The sequence below is a fragment of the Schistocerca nitens genome, chromosome 3, assembly GCF_023898315.1.
Source record: "Schistocerca nitens isolate TAMUIC-IGC-003100 chromosome 3, iqSchNite1.1, whole genome shotgun sequence".
Taxonomy (NCBI): Eukaryota; Metazoa; Arthropoda; class Insecta; order Orthoptera; family Acrididae; genus Schistocerca; species Schistocerca nitens.
The window spans coordinates 329,830,648-329,852,999 of record NC_064616.1 but is presented as its reverse complement, the minus strand read 5'-3'; the positions used below and the strand labels follow the sequence as shown (position 1 = coordinate 329,852,999).

The 22,352-nt window shown below is 41.4% G+C and overlaps 1 protein-coding gene across 4 annotated transcripts; it reads left to right on the top strand.

Annotated features, from left to right (window-relative positions):
• The first annotated feature begins 1,212 nt into the window (after nt 1–1,212).
• LOC126248292 (c-Myc-binding protein-like) lies at nt 1,213–16,052 on the top strand. Of its 4 annotated transcripts, none has more exons than XM_049949152.1 (3): nt 1,213–1,351; nt 1,690–1,811; nt 14,762–16,052. In XM_049949152.1, exons 1-3 carry the CDS (start codon nt 1,349–1,351, stop codon nt 14,976–14,978), a joined length of 342 nt encoding a protein of 113 aa, XP_049805109.1. In that variant the 5' UTR covers nt 1,213–1,348; the 3' UTR covers nt 14,979–16,052. The 4 variants fall into 4 exon arrangements, 3 of the variants coding, with proteins under 3 accessions (XP_049805109.1, XP_049805110.1, XP_049805111.1); XM_049949153.1 differs by having other exon boundaries at nt 1,228–1,355; nt 1,694–1,811; XR_007545458.1 differs by having other exon boundaries at nt 1,260–1,419.
• Nucleotides 16,053–22,352: the final 6,300 nt, after the last annotated feature.

Below are 22,352 nucleotides of genomic sequence, written 5' to 3'. Positions count from 1 at the left end.
GATTAGGTTTCCAAGGTGGGAAGAGGTGGGAGGGGAGGAGGGGGTCGTCATCTGCTAACACTTATCCTATTTTCCCCTCGCTATCTCATATAATAGCAGTTAATTTTCTGTTTTTGCTTCTTCTTGGTCTACATTTCATGTTTCCGTGTTTCACTGCAAATCTCCCATGACGACTTGGATATTTTGCGATAGGTGTTCTTCCAAAAGAGAGGCCAGATATCTGAAATCGAAAAATAATTTACGCATGAAAATAAATGGACAGACAAAAAGAAACCTATGCTGTGTATATGTAATAAGACAAAGTTATGAAGCAGTTTGTATTGTACGGATAAAAATACAGTTGTTTTAAAAGTAATTTGGTATCTAGAACAAAGAGGCAGTGGATAAGGGAACAGGCCCTATGTACTGATTTATTTGACGAGTTTCTATGTACACATTTTCCCTACACTTTGAAATGTTTGGAAGACGCTTTCTATCTCTTGTTTCACTTTCAGCAGTTTTCCATGCAAACTTTATGGAGAAAACCCGTTATGAAGGTTGACGTGGATATTAATAAACTTTGTCATTGCTGGTTCCTTTATTCTGATACTATATTCAAGTTTTTTGTATCATCTCACTTTTACTACAATGACACCTGCAACAAGAGGAACACGATATGGGAGCTGTCGACTGTCTGGAACACAAGATAGTTTTGCAATGGTTGGTTTAAAAATGTTCAGCTCATTGTCCCGAGAAGAGTAATCCCAGCCACCAGGACCATTCAAAGGAAAAGTGCAAAGGACCTGAAAGAGTACCCATTATATTCCATTTGAGAATTCTTCAATAGTGACCAAAGTGAATGAACAAAATAATACTGTTAATCTTTATTCTCGTATTAGCATATATATATATATATATATATATATATATATATGTGTGTGTGTGTGTGTGTGTAACTAACATATATGTATGTAATTTTGAAGCAATCTATTCAGTCATGACGTAAATGACGCAGATCTAGTAATAAACTCCGCAACCGTCCAGTGAGAATCGGCCTGAAATGTTAAAATATTGTACATCGAAATTACAATCACACATGTGTATGTGATAGAGTTTCTGTTTAACAAATAAAATCAAGTAATTACTGAGATATGATCCACGAATGTAAGAGTTCAATTGCTTAAAAAAAGAATAATTAAAATTAAACAAAACGTACAGATTCTACATGCAGAGTGTAATATCCGTGACCAACTTTATTTATCGTTGGGTGTGTTTGGTTTTTAAGCTGGGAAAGTTAATTGAGTAATTGGGTTTAGGTATTTCATTGGAGAATAAACGCAGTGTAAACCTTTTATAAAACAAACAAAAAATGGCAAGTTACAGAATATGATTCCATAAAATGAAGTGTGTGCTTGAGAAAACAGCGGCGATAATTTGCAAGTATTTGAGATTCCTTATGTCAAGTGTTCCTTTATTCCTGCGTAGTTCCCCTGTGGAAAAAGAAAAGTAATAATGCATGTAGGAATTTGTAATTAATGATATTTTTAGCAGTTGCTTTAGTACACGGTTAGCTGTGCGTGCTAACTTCGGAGCACAACGTGACCTGTTTGCGTTTATCAGCAAACTCGTACTTCCCTTGGCCGCTTTACATTAACTGTCAAATATTGTTTCTGAATTGACATGTTGTTTATCTATTGTTTTTGTTTGTAGTCAGTGGAAACACATTGCGAAGAATTCCGAAAATATTTGGAGAAGGGCGGTGTCATGGAAACTTTCACGAGAATACTCGTATCACTTTACGAAGAAAAGGAACGTCCAGCTCAACCTTTGGAGTATCCTCTTCTACGAAATAATTAATCTTTGTTTACTGGCTTTTAGCGATAGAGTTTTAAACACGCTGTATATGTAGATCTTCATATCCAACAATTCAGTGCAAGGTAGGTAGTATCAATAAGACTATCATAGATTTTTCTGTATCCTCTTTATTGATAGTAAGGAGACTGGGACGACCCGATTGTCTACTGGAGGGGTTGCTGTTAAGAGCTTTTTAGAGCATTAAACTGCAGTCTATTTACACGTGGTCAAACCGTATACTCTTGGACATTTAGCTCCGAAACGGGAACTGCTCTATATCTTTCTGCATTATTACTGTGACATTTATTTAAAAAAAAAAAATCTGGTGTCCTAAATTTACAACTTTTCTACTGATTGTGTCGTAGCTTTCTGTAGATTTTGACTGCCAGTGTATCTATATGTTCTCTTTATTCAGTGTAACTTTGGCTCTTAAAGTATAATAAGAATGTAACAGTTGCTTGTGCTGTGCCTGATTTTGTATGAGTTGAATGCAGTTCGTGGACACTTAACCCTGTAACAAACCCTGGTAAATAGATAACAGCTGGTATTACCATATACAATTGTTAAGCTCCTGATTCATTGGTACTAATACTTACCACCCCGATATTTATGATAAAAGTACATATTGTAATAAATTGAGCAGGTTTATACATTGCTATTCCCAAAGAATACCTACAGACATGAATTTCATTGTTATGCTGGACAAAACATTTGTCACTTACAGGGTTAAAAGCTTCTTTGGTTACTCTCTATCTACTGGAAGCTGCTGCAAATTTGCTTTGAAGAAGGGAAGAATCCAAGGTACTACGCCCCTCCTCCTTACTAATAAATATGAAATCCTCTTTGGATATGAGTGATATGTAGCTGTTGTCTGCGGCACCTCTGTTGAAAAGCCTTAAAGGTACTGCGCTGCAAAAAAGCATGTGCAGGTAGTGACAGATTGATTTATAATCAATAATTTGACTGTGCAACATTAAGTTGTGTTATTGTGAAATACTAACAAAGTAGGGAACTCGGTGCACTCAGTGTTCTGCCTAGTGACTTGTTCCATGTGATGTGCCCATGTTCTTAGATCATACTAGGCTCCTTCCAAAGACTCTAAAAATGATTGAAGCAACCAGCATGACTTGTAACTTAGTTTTCAGTTACATTCGTAGAATTAACCTTGCACCTTAGCTTTTGTATAGGTGAAGGTCTGAATGAGTGTTGTAGGCAATATATGATAAATGTGAAGGCTATAGACTTGTATTCAAGAGTAGTAGGGTTCAAATCCCTGTGTGGACATTCTCACTTGGGTTTTCCATGTTTTCCCCAAGTTGCTAAGATGAATGCTGGGATGTTTCCATTGAAAAGTCCATGGCTACTTCCTACCCCATCCTTGCCTAATCATATTCAACTTTGTTTATTTATGTTTTACCTACTTCAAGGTAATCAAACTTTCACTGTGTAAGCTTTCTTGCAGTTAATTCTTTGCGTAACCTGTATCATCATCTTCATTTTGATGAGACTGTTGCATCAAGAATTTCATACACTGTAATCGCTGATCACCCAGTGCCATATGGTGTACATCGCTATAGTTTTCATCTGTGAGTCACCCTAAAAAGAAGTACGGCATACCAGAATTGTACAACATATTTCATAACTGCTGGAAATGGAGCAGATTCTTTACAAACCTTTGCCAACTTTGGATGAGTTTGACTTTAAAAAGTTGTGTATACAAAACTATTTAGCAGATCTAGTTGACACTTCACTTACATTGTTGCACAAGATGGAGCACCACAGTGATAGTTTTGAAATTGCTGCTAGGCTTTAAATGTTAAGTTCGTGCAGCCTTTTTGTTGGGGCCAATGTATTTCAGTATGCTAACACAAGTTGAATCAGTTTCTCAACTACCAAGAGCTGTTGAGACAGACTGTCGAGTTGACTCCAAAGTTTTCTTAACATATAAGAAGTCTAGGCAGAGTGGTCATTAATACCAATTGCTCTGTTATATAATTTTATTCATAAGTTGCTCAATTGTGTTATATCCACTTGTAAAGCTTGCTTGTTACTTTGCTTGATTAAAATGTAATGTTTCAATATAAGCAGTTGGTGATAATTTTAATGAATTTCTTCTGAATAGGGGGCTGATAGTTTTGTAGTTTTTGTATTCTGTCTGACTCCTTTCTTGTGAAGGAGACTGATTATTACAGCATTGTTTCCCAGTGGAGTAAGTGTCTTATTTCACAAACATTTGGTAAACTAATTGCCATGAGTCTTTCATGTTAATTTGCCTCCAGCTTTAATAATTTCTACTAAAGCACCATCACCCAGCTTATTCCCTTTCTGCATTACCTAGAATGACTTTTAAACGTCTCTTGTGGCATTATTTATGGAATTTCAATAGTTTCATGATTAACTGTCACATGTTTCTGTTTCATCTATTGAATTATGCAACCATTTGAAGAAAACTTGCAATGCTTGTAAGAATTGCTTTCAGTTATTTCTCTTATCAGATTTTCATAGCTATATTTCCTTGACTTGCAGTGGGGATATATATATATATATATATATATATATATATATATATATATATATATATATATATATATATATATATATATATAAAAAAAACAAAGATGATGTGACTTACCAAACGAAAGCACTGGCACATCGATAGACACACAAACAAACACAAACATACACACAAAATTCAAGCTTTCGCAACAAACTGTTGCCTCATCAGGAAAGAGGGAAAGACGAAAGGATGTGGGTTTTAAGGGAGAGGGTAAGGAGTCATTCGAATCCCGGGAGTGGAAAGACTTACCTTAGGGGGAAAAAAGGACGGGTATACACTCGCACACACACACATATCCATCCACACATAAACAGACACAAGCAGACATATATAAGAGAGAGAGAGAGAGAGAGAGAGAGAGAGAGAATATTTTGTGACTAAAGACCTTGTGGCCTGTTGTTTGTTTTATATGTGACATGTAAGTACTGTCTCTGTCTTATACTGTTAGTCAGTACTTTTATATAAAAAAAATTCTTTTCCCATAAATTTGTAATTATGTTATAGGCCACATTAAACGTTTAAATTCTGATGAAGGCACTCTTAGAAGTGTTGAAACCTGGTTAATAAGACTAAAGATTGTGACTGAGGGCTCATTTGTTTCAATTTTCATTTATAGACGGTCACGAAAATAAGCAGCCGTGTTTAAAACTTTACTATAAAATCACACACTGAAAATGTTTGTCCCCTTATCAAGCGATAGCACATCAATAAAATGTAGTACTCAGTGTTAAAATGGCAATGGTTAGGTTATTTTGAGGCATTTTGTGTGTGTGTGTAATAGGAAGCTAGTCTGTAGGTATTAGTATCCGAATTGTACTGTGATCCTACTCAAACTGATATGTTGAGCCTAGTTTCAAACCACCAGCTGTTTGAAAATCAGATATCATATTTTGTCTTTTAACAGTGAAAATAATAAGTTATTGACAATAAAAAGTAAATGGATATATCAAAATCTACTCACCAAGCTGCGGCAGGAGAAACACACACACACACACACACACACACACACAAAGAGGGGTGAAGGAACAGGACTGGAGAGGTTTAGGCGAAGGGGTACAGTTCCGAAAAGTTATTGAGAACCTGGGTCAGGGGAAACTCACCAGTCAGGATGAGAAGGAAAGGCTGATTGTTGGGGACTGCACCTGATGAGATCTGAAAACCTGAGAGCTTAAAGGTGGAAGACAGGGTAATATGCAAGACAGAAATTAGTACTGAAACATCGTGCATGATTAATATGAGTGAGAAGCAAGGTGCGTAATATGTAACAGATTTGGGAGCGGGGACGGCCAAAATTGGAAATATCAGAAAATGAAAGATGTAGAAAACTAAAATAGTGTGAAGAAAGGAGTAGTTACTGTGAAAAAAATGGTGAGACAGAAGGAATTAATGTAAATTAAGGCCAGGTGGGTGGCAAGAACAGAGGACGTGTTGTAGCGCTAGTTCCCACCTGCAGAGTTTTGAGAAACTGGTGCAAGGGGGATGAATCCAGATGGCACGTGTGGTGAAACAGAAACCGAGGTCGTGACTTCACGTTGTACAGAATGCTCTGCAACAGGGTATTGTGTGTTGCCCTCGTATACACCCTCTGCCTATGCCCATTTATCCTGAGTGACAACTGGGTTACGCCGATGTAAACGGCTGAACAGTGTTTACATAACAGTTGGTATATGACATGTCATTTCACAGGTGGTTTTCCCTTTGATATTAAATGTTTTGCCAGTTACAGGGTTGTAATAGGTGGTGGTAGGAGGATGCGTAGGACAAGTCTTGCAGTAGAGGTGCTCATGGGTAGGAGTCATAGGGAAGGGAGATGGGTGCAAGAGCAGCATAGGGTTTGTTAAGGTTATTTCGGATATTGGAAGGGTGACAAAAAGATATTCTAGGTGTGGTGGGAAAAATCTCAGACAGAATGGATCTCGTGTCAGGGCATGATTTTAGGAAGTCGTGCCTTTGTCGAAGTTGCTGATTAATACATTCAAGACGAGGATGATACTGGGTGACGGGTGGTGTGCTCCGAAGTCGTTTTTTGGCGGGATCTGCAGTACCAGGACTGGATATACATTCAGTGGGTGCTTTGAAGCCAGCAACTATAGGGTGGACCACTGTGGCCCTTCACCGATATGAGTATGTATTGAAGCCCTACGCCAGCTGTCTGACACCTCTACATACAGCAACTGCCATCAAGATCCTATCCTTCTGATTCAAACTGAACTACAGTCCCTCCAAACCTCAGGCCCATCACAAGGATTTACACCTCAAGCCATAGAACTTCTTAACCGAACCAAACCACGCATCTCCACCTTTTTCCTTCTTCCTAAGAGCCAAAAACCCAATCACCCTGGCCATCCTATAGTTGCTGGCTTCAAAGCACCCACTGAATGTATGTCTGCGTTAGTTAATCAATACCTGAAACCCATAATACAAAGGCTTCCCTCCTATATTAATGATACCAACCATTTCCTAGATTGACTGAAATCTGTGCCTGTCCCACTCCCACCACACACCTTTATTGTCACCATTGAAGCCAGCTCCCTCTATACCAACATTCACCATGCACATGGTCTGTCTGCTACTGAACATTTCCTCCGTCATTGCCCACTTGATTCCAAAACTATGACATCCTTCCTACTCACCTTAATAAATGTTACAGTTCACCTTTGAGAGGCAGATACACAAATAGGTCAGGGTTACGGCCATGGGAACCCAGATGGCTCTTTCCTGTGCCAACCTTTTCATGGGTGGCTTGGAGGGGGTTTTCATGGGATTCATAAGCCTTCTGCCCCTGGTTTGGTTTAGATACATCGATGACATTTTTGCCATATGGACTCATGACAAGGCTGACCTATTAAAATTCCTGGAATCTCTTAATACCTTCTCCCGATTAAATTTCACATGGTCCTATTCCAAGCCCATGTTATTCTCCTTGATGTTGACCTCATCCTCACCAAAGGCCAGCTATATACTTCCATCCACATTAAACCTACTAACAAATAACAGTACCTACATCTTGACAGTTGCCATCCTTTCCATGTCAAACGTTTCCTCCCATACTGCCTTGGCATTCGAGTCAAACCTGTTTGTTCAGATACAGAATCTTTACAGCAATACACCACCACTCTCACCTCAGCCTTCACTGGGCATAATTATCCCAACAGCTGTGTCGACAAGGTCATGACTTCCTAAAATCATGCCCTGAAGTGAGATCCATTCTGTCAGATTTTTCCCATCACACCTAGAATATCTTTTTGTTGCCCTCCCAATATCTGCAATATCCTGGTCAGGCCCTATGCTCCTTCTGCTCATTACTGACTTAGGATTATTTGTTTCTAAGAGGTCAAGTGTGTTTTTACAACCATTTACTATTCACATGGGCTCACGAACTAACTGCTTGAAATAATTTTTGGAGAATGTGTTTAGCACAATATTGGATGATGTTTTATGCATACCTCTGGAATTAAACAGTGTATTTTCACCAACATATTGAAGGTAAGTTAGTCACCACCAACTATAATAGATTTCAAACCCATACCCGACTTGTACCCATTTCGTGGTAGCCTCTTGACAACACAGGGATCGCACTGCTGATGTCTGAGCTGTAAAATCCCCACGTATGCCAAGGAGTAGATGCCTGTCTTTCTGGGGCATCAGGACTACTGGCAATGGCCATCATGCAAGTTGGCATTTGCTGTGGCCGGGTGGCGCCCGTGGGGAGAGTCCCTGATCGGAGTGGGTGGCATCAGGGTGGATGACCCGCAATGAAGCAGATTGTCATCTCTTGCTGGTGAGCGTATGGCACCAGCAGCCTCTAAGAAGGGCAAGATAGAATACAATGCCAGCAGGTATGACCCTAAATCATTTCCCTCCCTCGCTACACCTTGGGAGGAACGTAGAGCTACAGAACGGAGAGAACCCTATTCACCTCGGTTTTTAGTCTTTAGCAGAACCAATGGGGACTCTTTTCTACCGATGAAGCTCAATTTTTCGTTGTACGCCTTGAGGATAAGTTTAGAGAAGTGACAGCACTGTCCAAGATGTGAAACAGCGCAGTCTTGATTCAGACAGCATCCCCAGCCCAATCCCGAGCGTTACTTGCCTGTGACAAGCTGGGTGATCTTCCTGGTCCCATCACTCCCCATAAAAGCCTCAACATGGTCCAGGGGATTATTTTCCATTGTGTCCTCCTCTTGCAGTCTGACGACGAGCTCCGCACCAGTTTAGAACAGTGGGGTGTTCATTTTATCCGGCGCGTTTACAGGGGACCCAAAGACAACAGGGTTGCTACCAGTGCCATCATCTTGGCCTTTGAGGGTGATTCATTGCCTGAAAAGGTGAAGGTGATGGTTTACCGGTGTGACGTTAAACCATACGTCCCTCCCCCTATGCGGTATTTTAAGTGCTGGAAGTTTGGACATGTCTTCCCGTTGCACTTCCAGTGCCACATGTTGAGACTGCGGACGTCCACTGCACCCAGATACTCCATGTGCGCCACCTCCCACTTGCGTTAACTGTGGAGAGCACCACTCCCCCTGCTCCCCAGACTGCCCAGTACTCCAAAATGAGTGGAAAATTATGGAGTACAAGACCCTGGACAGGTTGACTTACACAGAGGCTAAACGTAAATTCGAAAAATTACACCCCATTCGGTTGATGTCGACATATGCTGCAGCTACGTCACCATCACCGTCCCAAGTGCCAGTGGTTCCTCATTCTGTGCGACAAACAGTGGGTACTCCGGGCCACCAGAATACATCTGCCCCCTTGGTGGTAGAGGGCAAATCTTCCTCTTCCTCCGTTGCTCCCAAAGCACCTACTTTGGGAGCAAGCCCCCCCCCCCCCTCCCACCTCCCCCTCCCCCAAACACAGGGGACGTTGGTCCCCTCTCCCCTGCTAGAGAAGCAACATTCTCCTCCAGCTCCTCCCGTGCGGAAGGGTCCCTTGGGGCCCTCTCTTCCGAGGTCTCCACTAATGCCATGGTGGACACTCACCAGTGGCTAAAGGAGCCAAAAGCTGCTGGATGAAGAGCTTCACTGTCTTCCTCCATGCCTGAAGCTGCTTCAGCGAAATCTTCCCAGCAAGCCCCTTAAGAGAAGCGAGAGAGCAAGCAAACTAAGAAGTAGTCTTCTAATAAACAGGACCATCTGGTGGCCCCAACACCATCACTCCCTATCAATACTGCATCTGAGGATGCAGTGGAGATCTTAGCATCACCTGCGGATCTGGATCTCACTGATGCCTCATCCACCATAGAAATGGCTACAAATACTCAACAGAAGCAGCAGGTGACCCTGAGGCATAACCAGCCTCCTTGTAAACTTCATGCCTTCCCAGCCTCACGATAACGTCATCCTCCAGTGGAATTGCAGTGATTTTTTTGCATCACCTGGCTGAGCTATGGCAACTGTTAAGCTTTACACCTGCTTTCTGCATTGCCCTCCAGGAAACCTGGTTCCCGGCAATGCGGACCCCTGCCGTCCATGGCTATAAGGGATATTTCAGGAACCGTAGCAACTATAATAGAGCGTCAGGTGGAGTTTGTGTCTATGTCCTGAACCCAGTATGCAGTGAACCTGTGCCCCCTCAAACCCCTCTTGAAGCTGTGGCTGTCAGGATAAGGATGTCGCAGGAAATAACTGTGCAATGTATATCTTCCTCCAGATGGTGCAGTACCCCTGAACGCATTGGCTGCACTGATTGATCAACTCCCTAAACCTTTCCTACTTTTGGGGGATTTTAACATTCATAACCCCTTGTGGGGTGGCACAATTCTTACTGGCCAAGGCAGAGATGTTGAAAACTTACTGTCACAACTCGACCTCTGCCTCTTAAATACTGGGGCCGCCACACATTTCAGTGTGGTACATGGCACATATTCGACCATTGATCTCTCTCTCTCAGTTTGCAGTCTTGGCCTTCTCCCATCTATCCACTGGAAAGCACATGACGACCTGTGTGGTATTGACCACTTCCCCATCTTCCTGTTGCTGCCCTGGCGTCAGGCCCACAGACGTCTGCCCAGATGGGCTTTAAACAAGGTGGACTGGGAAACTATCACCTCTGCTGTCACCGTTGAATCTCCCTGACGTGGTAACATTGATGTGGTGGTTGAGCAGGTAACTACAATGATCGTTTCTGCAGCAGAAAACGTGATCCCTCATTCCTTAAGGTGCCCTCGGCAAAAGGCAGTCCCTTGGTGGTAGCCAGATGCCACGTAGGCAATTAAGGAGCATCGGCGAGATCTACAGCGGCATAAGCAGCACCCTTCCCTGGAGCACCTCATAGCCTTTAAACAGCTCCGTGCCCGAGTTGGCCAGCTTATCTAAAGGTGGAAACAGTAGTGTTGGGAGAGTTATATGTCGACCATTGGGTGCCATACATCACCTTCCCAAGTCTGGGCAAAGATCAAACGAGGTTTTGGGTACCAGACCCCAACAGGTGTTCCTGGTGTTAACATAAATGGCGTGTTATCTATCGACGCAAACATGATTGCAGAACATTTTGTTGAACACTATGCTCGTCCCTCTGCGTCGGAGAATTACCCCCAGCCTTTTGCACTGTCAAACGGCGGATGGAAGAGAAAGTTCTCTCGTTCACTACATGCCACAGCGAACCCTGTAACGCCCGATTTACAAAGTGGGAGCTCCTCAGTGCCCTTGCACATTGCCCCAACACAGCTCCTGGGCCAGATCAGATCCACAGTCAGATGGTTAAATATCTATCATCTGACTACAAGCGACATCTCCTTGTGCCAGGGTGGTTTCCGTCTGGGTTGCTCTACCACTGATAATCTTCTGTCCCTCGAGTATGCCATTTGAACAGCCTTATCCAGATGCCAACACCTTGTTGCCATTTTCTCTCTCCCTCCCTCCCTCCCTCCCTCCCTCCCTCCCTCCCTCCCTCCCTCGTTGCCATCTTCTCTCTCTCTCTTTCTCTCTCTTCTTCTTCTTCTTCTTTCTTTCTTTCTTTCTTTTTCTTTTTTTACGAAAAGAGTAGGACACAACCTGGTGACATCATATCCCCTGGCTCATTATACAAGTGGGGTATCCGAGGCCCACTCCTGATTTTTATCAAGAATTTCCTGTCGCTTCGTACTTTACGTGTCCAAGTTGGTGCCTCCCATAGTGCCCCTCCATATCCAGGAGAATGGGGTCCCACAGGGCTCTGTATTGAGTGTATCTCTATTTTTAACGGCCATTAACAGGTTAGCAGCAGCAGCTGTAGGGCTGTCAGTCTCACCTTCTGTAAGCAGACGACTTCTGCATTTCGTACTGCTCCACCAGTATTGGTGTTGCTGAGCAGCGTCTACAGGGAGCCATCCACAAGGTGCAGTCACGGGCTCTAGCCCACGGCTTTCAGTTTTTGGCTGCAAAGTTGTATGTTACGCATTTCTGTCGGAGTCGTACCGTTCATCCAGAACCAGAACTTTACCTTCATGATGATCCCCTCACTGTAGTGGATACATATCGATTTTTAGGACTGATTTTTGATACCCGATTGACTTATCTTCCTCACCTTCATCAGCTTAAGTGGAAGTGCTGGCAGCACCTCAATGCCCTCCACTGCCTGAGCAACACCAACTGGGGTGCAGATCGCTCTACGCTGCTGCAGCTATACACAGCCCTTGTTCAATCCTGTCTTGATTATGGGAGTCTGGTTTATGGTTCGGTGGTGCCCTCAGTGTTGCGTTTACTCTGCCCAGTGCACCACTTTGGCGTTAGACTAGCAATGGGAGCTTTTGCGACGAGCCCGGTGACCAGCGTCCTTGTGGAGGCTGGAGTTCCTCCATTGCAGGTCAGGCATGCACAACTGCTTGCCGGTTACGTTGCACACATTAGTAGTTCTCCTGCACATCTGAATTACCGTCTCCTTTTCCCACCCATGGCGGTTCATCTCCCGCATCGGCAGCCCAGGTCAGGGCTTAACAATTGCAGTTCGTGTCCTATCCCTTCTATCTGAACTGGAGTCCTTGCCTTTAACCACCTATACTCAAGGTCCAATCGCGTATACCTCCATGGTGTACATCCCGTCCGCGGCTTCGACTGGACCTTTCACATGGCCCAAAGGACTAAGTTCACCCCGTGGCTCTCCGCTTTCACTTCATCTTGATTCTTGACATGTACCGAGGCCATGAAGTGATTTACACCGACGGCTCGATGGCGGATGGTCACGTTGGCTTCGCGTATGTCCATGGAGTACATATTGCACAGCATTTCTTGCCCAATGGCTACAGTGTTTTCACTGCAGAGCTGGTGGCTATATCACACGCTCTTTTCATGCCCTGGAGAGTCGTTTGTTCTGTGTCCTGGCTCCTTGAACAGCCTACAAGTTATTGCCCAGTTCCACCCTCATCATCCATTGGTAGTGACCATCCAGGAGTCCATCTATGCTCTGAAACGGTCTGGTCGTTCAGTGGTGTTTTTGTGGACCCCAGGACAAGTCGGAATCTCAGGTGTGCCTTATGGAGATCGGCATTTCAGTAACTGACCTGCGTTCATTTTTACGTTGCCAGGTTTTTCAGCTTGGGAGGTGGAATGGCATAGTCTCAGTATGCACAGAAAGCTGCATGCCATTAAGGAGACTACAAATGTGTGGCAGTCCTACATGTGGGCCTCTCACACAGAATCTGTGGATCTCTGCCGGCTCTGCATTGGCCATGCTTGAGCGATCCACGGCTACCTCCTGCGCTGTGAAGACCCACCTCAGTGTCGATGCAGTGCGGGGTTGACAGTGACCCATATTCTGGTGCACTGTCCCACTGTGACTGCTGTGCGACAAAATCTTTGATTACTGGACTTGTTGCCACTAACTTTATATGACAACGCCTCACCGGCTGATTTAGTTTTATGTTTTACTTGTGAGGGTGGGTTTTATCATTTGATCTAAATTTTAGCATGTCTTTTGCCCCTCTGTGTCCTCCTTACTAATGCTTTTAGGGTAGAGGTTTTAATGTGTTGCAGAGTGGCAGGCTTCTCCTTTTTTATTCTCACGGTCAGCCTGCCATGGTAATCTGCTTCGTTGTTTTAGTCGCTTCTACCTGTTTCTTGCATTTCTATTGTTTTCTTCTCCCCTTTTTCCCATTTAAGTGTTTCTTGCCCTTCCGTTGTTCTTGGGGTTTTTCCTTTCTCTCCATTTTGTGTTGTCAGCCTTGCTTGTTTTATTCTCACCCTTGTGGCATTGTTTTATTCAGAACAAGGGACTGATGACCTAGCTGTTTGGTCCCTTCCCCCCTCTTTTAAACTAACCAACCAATATCCTGTTGCATAGCATGCTGTACAATATGACAATCATGGCCTCGGGGCCTGTTTCACCACAGACACCAGTTTCTCAGAGCTCCACAGGTGGGAGCTAGCACTACGACATGTTCTGTGTTTTTGCCACCCACCTGGCCTTAATTTATATTAATTCCTTCTGTCTTAGCATTTCTTCACAGCAAGTACTCCTTTCTTCACTCCATTTTAGTTTTCTACATCTTTCATTTTCTGACCTGTCTATTTTACGCCGTTGCTCCTCCCACCACTGTTAATTACAATGTGCTCTGCTTTTCACTCTTGTTAATCATGCATGATGTTTTAGTAGTAATCTATGTCTTGGATATTACCCTGTCTTCCACCTTTAAGCTGTCAGGTTTTCAAATCCCGTCCTTCTGACCACGTCTGGCAAGTCTTCACTGACCCAGGGTTCTGGATGACTTTTCAGAACTGTGTTCCTTCCCCTAAACTTCTTCAGTCCTTTTCCTTCACCCCTATTCCTATCCCTTCAACTGTTCTGCCAGAATAAGGAGCCCTTTGTGTGTGTGTGTGTGTGTGTGTGTGTGTGTGTGTGTGTGTGTGTGTGTGTGGGCGCGCGCGTTTTTTTCTCCCCTGCCGCTGCTTGGTGAGTAGATTTTTTATGTATCCATTTACATTTTATATTTTGTTTTTTGATATTGTGCCCTATTAACGTTTATGTATTGGTTTCCAACTTCTTAGAACTTATGTTTAATAAATCTCTGAATGTGAAGACCAACACTAATGTGTGCTGACAACATCCCTTCATTGGGAGCCTGTACCATTGTTCTACTTGCTGTCATCTCTAAATTACTGTAAATAATTTACAGAATCAAAACGGGTTTTCTGTGACGTGTAAACAGACAGTTGTGTATTGTGAGAAGTGACTTACATTATTACAAAGTTTCATAGGAGGACAAAATCACATAGTTCATGCTTTGAAATGCAAATTGCACCAAAACACCTCACATGAAAATACTACTACATTAATATATTTTAATTGCTCACTCTTATCCAGCATTCTGTTTTATTATATCAAATGAATATTGGTTTTTGTTTCATAAAGTTTAGGCTCACAATGAAAGTTAGTTTTCTTAACTGTGTACAGTTACATAAAAAACAAGATGAGAATTGTGTCCCCCGAATCCACTGAAATTGAAGCATTAAAAAACGAACTGCAGGCAGCTTTGGCTACTGTGGAGACACTGACAGCTGAAAATAGATCGTTGAAGGAAGATAACTCAGACCTGAGGAACAGGATGTCTCAGCTGGAAGCACAAGTTCCCAAAACTGATGGAGAAACATCATCACTTAGCCATAATTGATCTAATGTAAGATAATGTAAGTGCTGTGATAATATATTTAATTTACCAGAAAGTGACAGTGTTCATTTACCGAAAAATATTTTTGGAAAGGGTTTTTGTACGTCATATATACTGTGTAATGGTCCATGGTAAGAAATAAGAAACAGTGATAAAAATATTGTGTTTGTGTAATTTATTGCATTAGTCATGCACAGATACTTTCTATAATGTGTTAATACACACAAAGTGAGCCTTAATTTTATGCTAGTTGAGCTTTTGACTGACAAAATCTATATTATTGGCAAATTATGACAGTTCACTTCCCCTTTCTGCTCCCAATGATATGCTACTAATGTCTTACTGTTTTAAGAGGAATTGAATTGTCTTTTCGTTGTTCGTCATTGTGTACGAAAGCACTGTGTAAACTAACTGTTGTTAATAAATTACTTTCTGTTTAATGTTTAAAGTGATATATACTAGCGTTTGAAACTGTATTTCACATGATCAGTTTGGCAAAGTTTATTCACACCTATTTTTTTCTGTTCTCTGTTTTTGTGGATTTGGTGCATTTCTTGTAATACTTCTGGTGTGAAAATGCAATGCAGATAATATGTAACTAGCTTTACAAAGTGTATACACTCTGAAGAGAGTCCTTTGAAAATTGATATGTGCAAGAAAAAAGAATGCAAAAGTTGTAGAAGTTTTTAGGCACTAATAGAAGTACTTACAAAGCGAGCAGCATCTGCTGTGAGTTAAGTTTCATTGAAAATTATTCTGCAAGTCTGCAAGCATTCCTCATGTTCTGATATTATTATTATATAGCTAAGAAAGCTATAATGTTGTTGCTATTTATTTTGTTTTTAACTCTGTCATTTTCATGTTAGAATTCGGACATATTCAGAAATGTTTGTCTGTTGAAGAGAAAGATTTATTTTCTTGGAACCATCAGCACTTTTTCATATTCTTGCAGTAATGCTTGACCTATGACAATAATAGTCCACAGTACATTATAGTTCATTAAATTGACAAATATAAATTTTGTATTCAAATTTATGGAAGAAATATGTCCAAGTGCATTAAATTATATGTTTATGATTTGGTCTTCTTTTGCATTACATGAAATCCTTGGTTCCTTCAGAGATTGTTACATGTTCTCTTTCAGATTATTTGCAGATTCCACCTGTATTAATAAGTTTGTTGCACCTGATGTTCAGATAACAAATGTATTCATGGAAAGTACTGCTTGTATATTTGTCTATTGATGTGAATATTTTCTGATGTTTCCTAGAATGGCAAAGTGACTGATTTATAATGAGTTTCGGTGTTGACATTGTGCAAGTATCTGGATCACGAGGTGGTAGAAACTTCTGTTTAAAAAGAAAATCTTATAATTAATATGGGGAATTATCTAAGACAGTAAATATTTCACTGTAAAAGCCCTTTCATTATCTTTAAAAATATGTATGTATCTTGCCACATCCCAGTTGAAGTGGGCTTGTTCAGGCATGTGGTTCACCAATAGTTTGAACCATTTGTTCAGTGACTTGTAATGGAATTGAAATGGATCCTGTCACTAGGGTGCTTTGCATGGGCTTCCAGTAAGCTGCGAAGGACAGTCTCAGAAGGCAACGGAACAAGTTGGCCTTCCTGATAATTTCTTTAAAAATAGTTTATATTTTCTAAAATTGTTCTTTAATAGTCACAAATGAATAGAAATATTTTCAGAAACTCGAAATTTCATGAAACTGATCTTTAATGGCACCTTTCTGGCCGAGACCGTGTGTTTTTAACAGTAGCCTTTTTGCAGATTATGCAGTATAAGTAAAATAATACAGATAAAATAAAGGATTTATTCAACAAAAGTGATCAATAAGAATATTGTTGCAAGCATTTGGTCTGTGACCTCAACCTCACCTTATATTTACTGTGGATCATCCCAGTAGTAAAGTTACACATACTTGTGGTACCTACTATTTCCATCATCCGAATGTAATTAATTGTGGAGGTGGTAGGATACCATTGTTCTTGTCCATGTGGGGCACATGGAGCTTTATCTGTTAGCTGCTTGTTGCTGTTGACCACTGCGGCTGTGCTGTTTGATGTCGTTAACCCTTGCCAAGGCCCATGTTGTCATGTAATCCATTTTCTTAATTTTCTGTGTCAACAATGTTTGATTGTTAAGACTCCATATTGAAGTTTATATCATCATGTTGGCTGCTGCCATATGCCAGTTCACCTGTTTTGTGACCTCATGTTATAGCTGCTGGAGGTCATCTTGGCATCAAAATGGTCAATATGCAAGTTACAGTCACATTATGAAGTGCCATTTCTAAGTTAAGATTATAATGGCTTTCATGAAGTATATTGCTGCCTGAATCTGGGTCAGATAATTATCTACTTGGGAGGAGAATAGTTATATTGATTGTTACTATTTACTGACACAGAGCTAAAATTTTAAACTATAAATATTACATACGAGAACACATTGCCTAGCTATCCTGACACGAGACCAACCGTGATGCTTAGACTGCAGTAAACTGTATATAGTGCCTGGCTTCACTGAACATGTGTTATTTCATTCAGCTACATGCCCTTTTTAGGCATAAATTATAAGTTTCACTGTGCTCAAAGTGTTTATGGTGCACTGAATCAAATAATCATTACATGTTTCTCATGTGTGGGTGTGTCAGGAGCCATATTAGCCATGTGCTTGGTTGCGCAAATGGTCATGAAGTGAATTAAGACGTGAAACCGGCAAGTTACCCTAACATCACTGAAGTGCTCTGGCCACTTTTGTGAATTATAGGTGTTATACCGTACGAAAATACTCGCCAGCACAATGGTAGGTTCTTTGGTTTGCTGCTGGAGGAGTTTGAGTGAAACTTCTACATATAAAATATTAGTCCACTTCATTACAATATAGATACAAAGAGGGACATCCAGATTATTTGCAGTTGTCTCTGAATATTAAAGTATCACTGGATGCAGACAGATTTACGAGACTTTTCATTTGGAGAGTAACGTACATAATGTACACATTATTTTCTGCATAAGACATTAATGCACTGGTGGCTTATCTAAGATAATGCTGGAGTCTTGATCATTGTCTGCAAACTGGGCGAGCATTTCTTTGCTCAGGCTTTAGTAGACCATTGATTGCGGCAGCGTAGCGAAGTTCTGGGAGGAGTGACTAAGGGTGTTGATATGCAGTGACTATGTGACTGTGGTTTTGGTGTGAGATGCCAACATTGCCTGGGTACCCCTCTCTTCAGGAACCACAATAGGTATTCATTCTTTTATTAATAATAAAGCATGTGTATAGTTCATTACATCATGTAGGTGACACTTTAAATATGGTCCTTTCTAGAAAACCTGTAGGGAAAGTATTTCAGTACAGATGCAACATATGGAAAATATATTCGGTTTGCTGCATGTGAGTATGTCAATAGGGACTGGAAACCAGCAATGTGGGGTTGCCCTCTGCTATCCTCTACATCTCAATTTGCACGGGTCTGATGCACATACAGAGCTACGTGCCATCTGATGCTGCAGATGTGTATGGTGTAGAAAGAATGATGATCTCACTCACTTGCTTATTTATAGTGCAAGTTATAATTTATGTCAAGAAGAGACCTCTAACAGCCCGCATCTCGTGGTCGTGCGGTAGCGTTCTCGCTTCCCACGCCCGGGTTCGATTCCCGGCGGGGTCAGGGATTTTCTCTGCCTCGTGATGGCTGGGTGTTGTGTGCTGTCCTTAGGTTAGTTAGGTTTAAGTAGTTCTAAGTTCTAGGGGACTTATGACCACAGCAGTTGAGTCCCATAGTGCTCAGAGCCATTTTAGACCTCTAACTGAACAAAACAAAAATAAATATACAAATAATGAAACAGTCACAGGATGTAACACTAGTTCCCCACCTGGTGGACTTTTCAAATTGGTGTTTTCCAGTTCTGAAAAGCGCCATTTGGAAAATAAAAGAAGAAAAACACTTTGAGACATAAGTTTAAGGGTTTAGTCCACACAAATGCCATAATGATTTGAATAAAAAAACCTGGCTTGACATAAATGACAGACTTGTCTGAAAGATTACTTATGTAATTTGACAATAATGATAAAATAGTAGAAAAGTATTAAATTTTACACCAGTCACATTTTAGAACTATTCTTTGACATTGTAGTGTGGAGTGTGCATGTGTGTGAAACTTCCTGACAGTAAACCTTCATGCCAGACTGGGCCATGAAACAAGTCCTTGCCATTCACGGATGAATAAGCTTTCCACATATTACTTCACATTTTCAGCTTTAGTTCTCCAAGGACCTCTCCTGCTTTGTATTCTTCTCCTTGCTAGACCAAAATTCCAAAAAAGAGTTCTGATCTGGTGCACAATTTTAATTTGTTGGGAAGTACAGGGTTATTACAAATGATTGAAGCAGTTTCACAGCTCTACAATAACTTTATTATTTGAGATATTTTCACAATGCTTTGCACACACATACAAAAACTCAAAAAGTTTTTTTCGGCATTCACAAATGTTCGATATGTGCCCCTTTAGTGATTCGGCAGACATCAAGCCGATAATCAAGTTCCTCCCACACTCGGCGCAGCATGTCCCCATCAATGAGTTCGGAAGCATTGTTGATGCGAGCTCGCAGTTCTGGCACGTTTCTTGGTAGAGGAGGTTTAAACACTGAATCTTTCACATAACCCAACAGAAAGAAATCGCATGGAGTTAAGTCGGGAGAGCGTGGAGGCCATGACATGAATTGCTGATCATGATCTCCACCATGACCGATCCATCGGTTTTCCAATCTCCTGTTTAAGAAATGCCGAACATCATGATGGAAGTGCGGTGGAGCACCATCCTGTTGAAAGATGAAGTCGGCGCTGTCGGTCTCCAGTTGTGGCATGAGCCAATTTTCCAGCATGTCCAGATACACGTATCCTGTAACGTTTTTTTCGCAGAAGAAAAAGGGGCTGTAAACTTTAAACCATGAGATTGCACAAAACACGTTAACTTTTGGTGAATTGCGAATTTGCTGCACGAATGCGTGAGGATTCTCTACCGCCCGGATTCGCACATTGTGTCTGTTCACTTCACCATTAAGAAAAAATGTTGCTTCATCACTGAAAACAAGTTTCACACTGAACGCATCCTCTTCCATGAGCTGTTGCAACCGCGCCGAAAATTCAAAGCGTTTGACTTTGTCATCGGGTGTCAGGGCTTTCAGCAATTGTAAACGGTAAGGCTTCTGCTTTAGCCTTTTCCGTAAGATTTTCCAAACCGACGGCTGTGGTACGTTTAGCTCCCTGCTTGCTTTATTCGTCGACTTCCGTGGGCTACGCGTGAAACTTGCCCGCACGCGTTCAACCGTTTCTTCGCTCACTGCAGGCCGACCCGTTGATTTCCCCTTACAGAGGCATCCAGAAGCTTTAAACTGCGCATACCATCGCCGAATGGAGTTAGCAGTTGGTGGATCTTTGTTGAACTTCATCCTGAAGTGTCGTTGAACTGTTATGACTGACTGATTTGAGTGCATTTCAAGCACGACATACGCTTTCTCGGCTCCTGTCGCCATTTTGTCTCACTGCGCTCTGGTGGCAGAAACCTGAAGTGCGGCTTCAGCCGAACAAAACTTTATGAGTTTTTCTACGTATCTGTAGTGTGTCGTGACCATATGTCAATGAATGGAGCTACAGTGAATTTATGAAATCGCTTCAATCATTTGTAATAGCCCTGTATTAACTTGAAAAGTGGAAAATCCAGGATGGAATAATGACAGTATTATGAAAAGAATAGATCGCTGCTCACTGTATTAAGGAGACACTGAGTTGCAGATAAGCACAACAAAAGAAAGACTGCTAAACATGTGAGCTTCTGGCCGTGTGTGTGTGTGTGTGTGTGTGTGTGTGTGTGTGTGTTTTGTTAATTTAAAAGGAGGCCTTTTAGCCGAAAACTCGTATGTTTAGCAGCCTTTTTCTTGTGCCTGTCTGTGACTCAACATCTCCTCTATATGGTTAGTAGCAATTGATCCTTTTCATAATAGTGAAGTGTTAACTTGGTATCTTTCATGTATATTCAGTTGTGAAAATGCTTGATATATAGTTACCCTAAACATTATATCAAATAGAAAAGTATACATAACGGACGACAACGAACACTCATTTCCAAACTGTTGAAAACAGTTATTAAGACTCTGGTAGCTTGGTGATGGCCATATTGAAACTAATTCCTTAAAACTCTCAGCTTTTGGGAAGGCACACCATGCAAGGACTTATGGTGAGTTAAGTCAGCTACAAAATAGTAAGGATGGAGGTTTTATCAAAGAGTGGAACCTCATGATAATGACAAATGGGAACCTCGAAAAGACTGATGCGTACATTTTGATGTACAGTTCATTAATTCTGCTAGAACATGTTAAGCTCTTGTTTTGCAGAAAAAAATATATTTTCTGTAGTTTAGGGTTATAGACTGTATGCCATTCTTGGAGCCAAAGAAATTTCTCAAAACCATGGTGCGTTGATCATTTGTAACATTATTTGGCTCGGTTGTGAAACAGTGCATGGTTAAAGTTCATCTGTCAACACAGGCAGAGGCAGAAGAGCATGTTGTAACACTTTCTTGTCATTGTTTATACCAAGCTGCGTGCAGCAGTAAGCTTAACATCAGTCAGTGAATCACCTATCACAACTTTGAAGACCAGTGCTATGACTCATGCCTCCACAAAAAAACACGTCTTCCACAGTGGCTGGTTTTTCAGTATAGGACCCTCCACAACTTCTTGTTAGAAAGAAATAAATTGATGTAAGAAACAAAAAAGGGAACAAAACATTCTAAGACACCAAGATGGAAACATTAGTGATTTTGGATGTTGAAGAATATGAAATGAGAGTTTCAAGCCAAAAAGAACTAGCAAGTATGTTTAGCATATCTCCAGTGGCTTTGGAATGCACTCTAATGTATGGAGAGAACTGGTAGAAAGCTGTCACCAGTAGGTGGATGACATACTACAGTGAATTTTGAATGGCTTCAAATCCCATTTGGAGTAACTACATCTGCAAACAAAGGTTAGCGTCTTGATGGCCCTGAGCTAAATGCTATCAGCCCTACATAAAAGGTAACTGAAGTGATAAGGGAAGGGAGTCAGGTGGTAGTGTTTGTCACTGAGCCACAACACTTTTCACTTGTCTGTCTAACCACTGTATTTTAGTACATATTGTATTAATTAACTGCACAGGATTAACATATTACATATACACCTGCTGTCACTACATGTGTTTTTCAGATAGCCATGTACTCCATGTATTTTATGACATGAGCTGCAAGATAGTGAAGCACTCTTACAGGTGATCGCCAAGTTTCTGCACCGTACTAATGCGACTACCCTACCACTGATGT

Bases quoted from the DNA above. Each gene is read 5' to 3' on its own strand.
- LOC126248292 (XM_049949152.1), top strand. The intron at 1,812-14,761 runs GTATCCTCTTCT...AACTGTGTACAG, and splicing joins CGTCCAGCTCAACCTTTGGA to TTACATAAAAAACAAGATGA.